The 9431-nt window shown below is 40.5% G+C and overlaps 1 protein-coding gene across 1 annotated transcript; it reads right to left on the bottom strand.

Moving 5' to 3' along the window:
- Positions 1–1091: 1091 nt before the first annotated feature.
- LOC104589393 (phenylalanine ammonia-lyase-like) lies at positions 1092–7733 on the bottom strand. Its single transcript, XM_010247705.2, has 3 exons — positions 6307–7733; positions 3179–3715; positions 1092–1767 (listed from the first exon to the last, which is right to left on the bottom strand). Exons 1-3 carry the CDS (start codon positions 7393–7395, stop codon positions 1240–1242), a joined length of 2154 nt encoding a protein of 717 aa, XP_010246007.1. The 5' UTR covers positions 7396–7733; the 3' UTR covers positions 1092–1239.
- Positions 7734–9431: the final 1698 nt, after the last annotated feature.

Here is a 9431-nt window from a genome sequence, read left to right as displayed (position 1 = left end):
ATCATCCATGTCCAAGGTATGTGCCAAGCAATCTAACTCATTGGTGACTTTTGGATGTTCGAAGCGTCAAAAGTTTTTTTGGAGGGGCCAAAAACTAAAATGGAGAGGAGAGAGGGGAGAATAGACATGGATGGGCCATTAGTAGGGAGGGCAACCATTGGGGTGGGGTGGGAGAGGGGAAATATTAATGGGGATTTTTGGGAAATAGGGGGGCCATGGCTCCCCCAGGTCCCTATCACTCTGCCCTACATCATAGGGTTCAAATTTTGCCCAATAAAATATAAGCCCATTGATCACACATTAAGCACAAGATATAAACCCAGTAACCCACTGAATGGGTTAGGTGGTCAATGGTCAACTAGTTTTGTAAAATAGGGGGGTGGAAGTAGGGATGACAACGGGGTGGGTTTTTGTAAATTCTAGACCCCAACCCTGCCCTCCCTGCATTCAAGGGTAGGGTGGATTGGGTTCCTATTATTTTTTGTTATATATAAGTAATAAATAAATAAAATAAAACAAACAAACAACAAAATTTTCAATTATTTAAGTAAGACATATAAAAACAAATAAACTATCAATCCTTTATATAAAATTCAAAATATTATTAAATTCAACACCTAATACATAAAATTTATATTTTTTCCATCATATGCGGGTTGGGGAGGATTGAGTTGAACCTAATTCCGTGCTATACCCATATCTGTACGGGTTAATGCCTTCCATCAATAAGGGTAGCTGGATAGGTACAATAGTAGGTAAAAATTGCCATCCCAAGTTGGAAGTTGACCCAAATTTTTATTGTGAACAGGCCATTGGTCCGACAGGTCGGGTCAATAATGGGTTGAAAATATTGAACCGCATTAAATTGGGTTTGGTCCCAGTTGGGTAGCCCATAGGCAGGACACGAATTGCACCCTCAAAACACTTGCTATATTGTATACAACAACAAATTAAATAATTTTCTTAAACAATTAAACAAACATAAGATGCTGCCACGTGGCAAGAATGAATAATCCAATCTGGTCTTCCACATAGGTTCCTCCTCTCTGTACAAAATGTGTAGCTGGCCATTTGAGTTATGAGCAAAATCATTAAAGCAACTTGAAAAGGCTTATATTTTCACACATCTATTCCTTTTTGCAACATCTATAATTTATTTGGAATCGCCTCTTCCTACAAACCGTAGAGGAGGAGAAAGAAAAAGTAAAACACAAGAAGGCAACACCAAAGTAAAGCAAATTAAAATGGCCCAGGCCTCTGGGGCCATCCATTCAAGCACTCCATCAATGGAGCAACCAGTTTGCCATCGCAGATAGCCGCATGGACGGCCTCGATTTGTTCCCCAGGAGACACTTTTCTGGTGCCACTAAGCAGCTGAGTACCAAGCTCTGTACGGACAAACTTGTAGACCGGATACGACCGGCAATCGGCGATCCTGTTGGGAACCTGTGGGGTTCCGTTATCATATTTGGCACGCGCAATTTTAACTTGGGCATTGAGCTGCGCTTTGAGCTCGGATTCGAACATCTTTATCCGTCCGAAGACACCAGATTTGGGCGACAGCTCCGCCTCTGTATGCGAGCTCTGTAGTGAGTGTTCAACGAGGACATGCCGGAGCTTCTGCATGAGAGGGTAGTCGACACGGCAAGGGTCGTCCACATAGGCAAATACTGGTTCGCTCTCCACTACTTGGAGCAGGTCTTTCTCAACAAATCGGCCAGGGAGCGGCTCACCGTTGGGTCCTGTGCTTAGGGTCTTCTTTGCTACCTGTGCCATGGAATATCAATGAGTTTTAGTTGCTAAGATACATATAATAATATAAGCCCAATTAGTTGGCGTTTGGTATGGTACATGAGAAATTAATTGAATTGAGCGGCTGCACTTTTTTTCTCAAAAAAATCATACCACAATTTTGTGAGTGTTTTGCATGGGACGCGCTTGGATCTGATACCCACAAGCTGTTCCCACAATTTTACACACACGACATTGTTGGGAATATCAGATTATTCTCAATACACAGGGGTGGTGTTTTATGGGTAGGGAATTTGGGAAGGATTTGCCACTAAGAGATCCAGACTGGGTATGGACCTTGCCACAAAAAGGAAAAAAAAAATTGAAAAATTGCAAGATTTCAACTATGATACCAAAAAGACATGATAGTAGAAAAGCTTGCAACCAATCAACCAGGAATTGGTAACTAATCAGGCAGTATGGTGGTGTTGATTGGCCAAAACTCTTTTAGAATTCTCTTCTCGACAACATAGATTTTTCCATATCTTACTCATTAGACCAACCCAAGGTTCTAAATATCAATACAGGCCGATACGCCGTTAAAGGTGTATCAGCTTGTATCAGTGCTTTTTTTGTGTTTTATTTATTTTTTTTCAAAACCGATTCAAAAGGGTTGGTTTAAGTCCTGACTATCCTCTAAACCATGGCCTGACCCGATACATCCCCTATAGAGGCATATAGAGGAGGAGTTCAAATCAGCCCCCCACAAGATTGCTCCCCACAACACGTTTCTGTTGTATATTGAGAGCATCTCCTAATGATGACATCATCATTTCTGAGGTTATCATTGAGAGATGTTTTCAATACACGGTGAAAATGTGCTATGGGATGTTGTGGGGGGACTGATTTGGTCTCATAGAGAAGGCCTCGATACAATGCATATCGGCTATAACAATATTTTGAACTTTGGACCAACCCAATTGATTTAGAAAAAGCCAGGGGTGATCATAGGCCAGGCTTTGTACCTTTGGTTAAGGCTATAGCCTGGGCCCCAGACCAGCCCAGTGTGGGTTTTAGGCCTTGAAACAGTAAGCTGCGGGCCCGTGTTTTTATCTATAAATACATCAAATATATAAAATATGAATTATGCATATCATATCACAGATTATATATATAAGACTATATAATGCAACATAAAAAATCATATATAAATATTTTATAACATGGGCCAGGTTGGGCCTGGAGTATTAGGCCCAGGCGCGGCCATAAATTTGTGGGCCTATGCTGGACCTGAACAAAAAAAGAAAAACTAGGCCCAAGGTTGTTGAACCCCAGAAACAGCGGCCCATATTTTAATGAATTAAATTGTATATACTCTTAAAAAAGAAAAGTCAAATAAAAAATAACTGTTAGTGTAGCTATGTCAGTGGCTGACTAGAATACACACCTGTGCAACAACGGATTTGACGGTCTGGCGGAGATTCTCCTCAAGATGGCGGAGATCAATGGCTTGGCAGAGCGCGGCCAGGTAGGTTGCAGTCATCAACTTGAGGATGTGGATAGCCTCCGCCGACTTCCGGGCGGATACCAAGCCGAGAGAGTTAACATCCTGGTTGTGTTGCTCGGCACTCTGTACATGGGTTGTGACTGGGTTTGCCAAATACTGAAGCTCTGACGTGTATGATGCCATGGCAATCTCAGCACCCTTGAATCCGTAGTCCAGGCTGGGGTCGGGTCCGCCGCTGAGGTTGGAAGGCAGGCCTCCGTTGTAGTAGTCGTTCACTAGCTCAGAGAATTGCGCGAACATCAGCTTTCCGATCGCCGCCACGGCTAGACGTAGATTGTCCATCGCTACACCGACTGGGGTCCCCTGGAAGTTGCCACCGTGGAGGGCTTTGTCTCGGGCCACATCAATAACCGGGTTGTCATTCACTGAGTTTATTTCACGTTGAATCATGTGGGTGGCCACTCTAATCACCTCGATCTGCATCCAACGTAATCAACGTTACTTTGGTTCACAATATTTGACTCTACCCTACCCACCAACCCGTTGCAAACAGATTGACCTTTCCTTGCCCGGCTTGTCCCATCGATTACCTCTGAGTCTGACCCACTATATCTCTTGTTACAAACTCTAAACCATGCTTTGGAAAGTCGGACCGGAATGGATGGTCGGACCATTTGACTTGAGAAGGGGCATGGCTCCGGATTCAGCTTTAGACCCCAAAACCATCCGACCAAGGTTCTGATCAGATGGTCGAACCATTTGACCCAAGAATCAATGGTTAAAGTGGTTCCATTTTCGGTCTAATTTTCAAAACCATGCTCTAAACCTAGGGTTTGGTCTAGGGGCGGCCACAAACTGAGCTTCTCACGAGCTATTTGAGTTCGGCTTAGCTCGGTTTAAACCAAGCTTCGAGCCGAGTTCGAGCCTGATATATAGGCTTATTTGCTAATCGAGCTGAGCTCGAGCACAGTGAAGCTCGGCTCGTGAGGCTCGCGAACCTAATCGAGCCTACTATAATAAATAAATATTTTTTATTATATGCATACATATACATATAAATATATATGTATATATATAATAATAATTTTTATTATTTATATAATAATATCTTATATATAATATTTTTATTTTTATGTATAATAGAAAATAATTTTTATAATTCTTATTTTTGTATGTAAAATAAAAACATTTTTATATGTGTATATTTATTTTTATATGTATAATAATAAATAATTTTTATAATTCTTAATTTTTTGTATGTTAAATAAAAAATATTTTTATATTTATAATTTTTATTGTTTTAAAAAAAAAACTTGGCTTGTAGTCGAGCTCATACTTGCGAGCTTTGAACCGAGTCGAGCTTGAGCTCAAGTCTCTAGCTCGAATCGAGCTCGAGCCTAATACAATTTCAGCGAGTCGAGCCCGAATAGCCAAGTATTCGGCTTGGCTCGGCTCAAATCCACCCCTAGTTAGGGCTGATTTGGATAGGAGTCACCTTAGTATCTAAGTCCAATTCAATTATCAATATCTAACACTCAATTTAGGGTTGTAACTCGTAAAGAGATTGGATTTGAAATCATATTGGACTTTCCAAATTCTTGGACAACTCTAATCCATGAGCTCATATAACAATTTTCATTATCAGCTGAAATCGACTTAGAACTAGAATTGATTTGGCCATTGGTTTTTGGGTCAATGGTTCGAATAGATAGCCCATTTTAACAAAAAATTAAATAAATTAAAATAAAAAATGACCATAAACCATTGAATGGGTCAAACGAGTCAGTGGTTCGACCACTTAACTCAATAAATTAACCAGTTCAACGATTTTTGGCCTGGAACTGGGTTTGGAGTAAAACAAAACTAGTTACTTGAACGATTCCTAGGTTAAATAGTCCAATCATCTAAATCAACAACGGTTCAAAAACATTAGGTGCGGTAGATAAATTGTCGCATCGATGGTGGGACTTTGAATCCCCACTATTATCAAAGAAAAGAGATATTAATGTAATGTTGTATTGTTTAGCTAAAAGAGTAATGACCCGTAAGGGGTGTCAAGTAGTGATTAATACTAAAAAAATATAACAATTTTCATCATGCTACAAATCTAGAGAGGAGTGAAGTTTTTTTTGTTATTCTTTTTTATCTTTTACAATTTTTACTTTTATAAACGTTTTTTATTATTTTCTATCTAATATTTTCATTTCTTTTACTAATTTTTGTTTTTTAAAAGAATTTTAATTTGTTTAAGAAATTATAATTATGGATAATAAGTCAATTATTCAACTGCCACCACATGGATAATAAGTGCAATTGATTTGATTAGCCACGAGCAAATTATCCGAATTTTAGCTCCTATTTATTATATAACTTTTCAAGTTTAATTAAATAGATTGACTTTGATAGTATGTATTAATGTAATAAATATGTATTAACCTTAAGCATCTCGCCCAATGTTTTCGAACCGCTGTTGATCCAGATAGTCAGATCATTCGGACCGAAAATCGTCTAAGCATCTGATTCTATTTTACCTCAAACATGGTATTTGTTCAAAATCTGGTTCCGGGTTAGTTTTTAAAATATTGATTTCTCCAGCTTTCCATAATCTTAAGCGGGCCCCTCTTTCATTTATGGTCACGTTCGTCGTATGATTATCTGATATAACTACAACCCAACATTTTTAAAAATGACTCGGAAACGGAACCATTTTGAACACCGATTTCAGGGTCAATGGTCTGATCGTCCAGTTCGAACAGATGACCTATTCTAACAGCAAAATTAAAAGTAATTAAAAAAATGGTCCAAAACCGTTGAAAGATCAACGGTTTGACCACCCAAGTCAACGGTTTATTGACTTTTTCAATGATTTTTGACCAGATTTCGGGTTTTGGGTAAAATAGAACCGATTGCCTGGACGGTTCTCGGGCCGAACGGTCCGACCGTCCGGGTCAACGGCGGCTCGAAAACGTTTCTACAACCTACACATCCGTGCACCATGTGCATGTATCGATCGACAGCCGACCTCTTTCAACCGTCCGATCGAGAGATTAAGTATAGAGTGAACATACCTGTGGGCCCAGCCACTGGGGAGAAGTACGAAGAGCATATCGGTCTTGTTTCGGCTTCTGCAAGGGATTGTATTCGTGAAGCTTTGCCGCATTCTTAACTAAGCCGCTTCCGGCGAGAACGTACTCCATCATTGCCGCCGCCTCCATCTGACCCGGATGGTGCTTCAGCCGGTGAGTCAACGGATCCGTGAACTCCGGCTTCCCCAGCATCACTTCGCAGAACATCGCCGATGCGATCTCAGACGCCACCGCCAGGACGTTAGCGTCGTAACACACGATAGCCCCCAGCGCTGCTCCCACTGCGGTTCCGTTGACTATGGCTAACCCCTCCTTTGGTTGTAACTCGAATGGCTTCTCCACTCCCACGCGCCGGAGAGCTTCCGCTCCGGAGATCAGCTCGCCTGTGCATGTACGGACCTTGGAGTTGGGACGCCCGGTGATTACTCCTGCAATGTAGGACAACGGGACGAGGTCGCCGGAGGCTGTGATTGTGCCGCGGAGGGGGAGTAACGGTGTCAGGCCAGCGTTGAGGAGGTCCTTGACGGTACTAAGTATGTCCCATCTGATGCCCGAGTAGCCTTGAAGAAGAGTGTTGGTACGTACAAGCATGGCTGCTCGGGCAACATCGCCGGGGAGCTCATTTCCGTCTCCGGCAATGACGCCGGCGTTTAAGAATCTGATAAGCTCCCGCTGAAGATCAACCCCTTGGTTCGTCCGGCGGTGCGAGGTGGCGCCGAAACCGGTTGTGACGCCATAAGTGTCGGTACCTTTGCAGGACTGAGCCGAGACCCAGGCAGCGCTCTCTTGCACCCGGAACTTGGCAGTGTCGGCGTCGAGTCGGACTTCGACGTCGGCTTGGCGACGAGCGACGGCGACGACGTCTGCGACTTGGAGGTTCTGACCTTGCAAGTTGACTGAGTTGGTTCGACTGAATCGATCGATCATGCACTTCACTTCTTCATAGTGCGAACCTTGGAGCTCCTTGGCCACCTTGGCCCAGTTCAAAGGATCCTCCTCGCACATGCTGCATGGAAGGACTTTGATCTGCGAGTGCGAGCCATTCTGCACTATCTCGGCCCCTGCAACCATGGTGACGCGTGCAAGAGGTTCGAGACAGAGAGAGAGAGAGCGGGGGACCGGAAATTGAGGGATTGAACTGGGTAAAGAGGTAGAAGAAGAGACGGGTTTAATAGAGAATGAGAGAAAGTGTGTGTGTGTGTGCGGTGAGAGGAAATGCCACGAAAGGAAGGAGGATGGGTTGAAGGGAGGGTGTGTCGTGGGGAGATCTGAGCGTTTGGTTCTCTACCTTCCACCACGGTTTGGTCGTTGAGAGTGGGAGATTGGGTTCGCACGTGAGAGTAGCGGTGGTTGTCGCAGCCGTCATCGTGCGTTCAACACTTACAACTTCCAACTCCAACTGTTCAACAGCCCTTCCCCCTCCCTCTCCACATATTCCAACTACTTCGTGCTTCGCATGTGCTTACCTATCTCTTCCTAGCTAATAGGTAATAGTTAATAGCAAGGTGTGTAGGGTGTCTAGCATCTTAATTATGTGCGGCTTTGGTTTTTGATAGGTAGGTAACAATTGCATTTTCAAGAATAAACGCCAAAACCAGCGACGAAAGTGAAACATGTGTTTGAGATTATTGAGTTAGAAGTTGGTGCCTGTTCGTTCCTTTTTAAATTTTATATCTTAATAGAAATCTTTAAATTTTAAGAGAAAAATGGTTGTCCGATTTTTTATCTCTTATTTTTTTAAGTTCAATCATACAATTTTTTATTTTTCAACCATACTCTAAAAAAGATAAATAAAAACTCTCATATATGGGGTCAAAATAGATAATTGATAATTTTCAAAATTCAGAACAATATTCTCTGCATTCAGAGTTTAGAGAAAAGAAAAGTTCATCAATGCCAATATACTTCTTAATGTAATTATTATACTTGCAGATGTCAGGTTTTAGAGCAAATGAACAAGCCCTTAGAATGTCATTTTGCATGGAAAATCATGGCAAGATGTATATTAGTAAATTGCATATTAAAACTAGGGGTGTCAATGGTATTCAAAAATCTAATTTCAAATTCGAGATTCAACATAATCAAATCGAATTTGGATAATTTAAATATATAATCGATCAAATTCGGATACCTTATCCATACCGAATAGTTAATCGTATTTGAATTCGGATCTAACCTGATTCGACTCGATAAATATCTGAATTCGGTCGATTATTTAATTCTTTTATATGATATATAAAATATTTAAATATTTTATATAACATATATATATATATATAATAGTTAAATTATATAAATAAAATATTTATTTTATATATTTATTAATTACCTAAAATAGTTAATTGGTTGAATCCAAACCAAATTTGGATAATGAATTTTCTAATCGGATTCGAATTCGGATATTGCCTAATTCGATTCAAATTCAATCCATTTACACCTCTACTTAAAACTTTATAACTATCTTTTTCATTATTTTTAAGACCATTTTACTCTTTTCTTTAAAACTTTTAAAACTTAAAAGTTCTTCCCTATTTTCATTTAAGCTTCTCAAGACCCAACAATCTCAAGCATGTTGTATTAGGATTAAATGCAGGCAATTCCTTGGCCAAATCATTATCCTATGTAGTCCACTATTCTACCACCACAACATACAAAAGTGAGTGTGATTGCGACATTTGTTTTAAAAACAAAATGAGTGTTCAAAGAATTGAATTGAACATATAACCAAAAAAGGGAGAGGTTCATGGATTAGAGGTTTAACTATAAAGCGAAGGTATTATTGCACCTAAATGTGGTGGATAGATGGTTAGTTCTTTAAGTTTTAGCGCAATTGACTAGGGATCAAACCTCATAACTTCCATCTTCTTTAAAATACATATTTATTAAAGTAGTACATGCATTAAATATTTATAAGTGAACGTAAACAATGAAGGGGATTAATGGTAAAAAGTCAATATACATGAATGAAGGTCATGGGTTTAAATTAGACCTGTTCATTGGTCAGGTCGGGCTGGGCTTTGTATATGTATCAAAAGAATACACTCGGGCCCAAGCCCGGGCCCGAGCCCAACCAGAAATTTGAAAATAGAATTTTTTTTCTTTTTTAT

Source organism: Nelumbo nucifera, chromosome 4 (assembly GCF_055504915.1).
Source record: "Nelumbo nucifera cultivar China Antique chromosome 4, China Antique-T2T, whole genome shotgun sequence".
Lineage (NCBI taxonomy): Eukaryota > Viridiplantae > Streptophyta > Magnoliopsida > Proteales > Nelumbonaceae > Nelumbo > Nelumbo nucifera.
This window is presented reverse-complemented; position numbering and strand designations above follow the sequence as displayed.

Excerpts from the sequence above, each read along its gene's own strand:
- LOC104589393 (XM_010247705.2), bottom strand. The coding sequence starts at position 7,395 with ATGGTTGCAGGGGCCGAGATAGTGCAGAATGGCTCGCACTCGCAGATC. Across the intron at positions 3,716-6,306 it reads CCCAGTGGCTGGGCCCACAG|ATCGAGGTGATTAGAGTGGC; the intron begins GTATGTTCACTC and ends CGTTGGATGCAG. Across the intron at positions 1,768-3,178 it reads TCAAATCCGTTGTTGCACAG|GTAGCAAAGAAGACCCTAAG; the intron begins GTGTGTATTCTA and ends TCCATGGCACAG.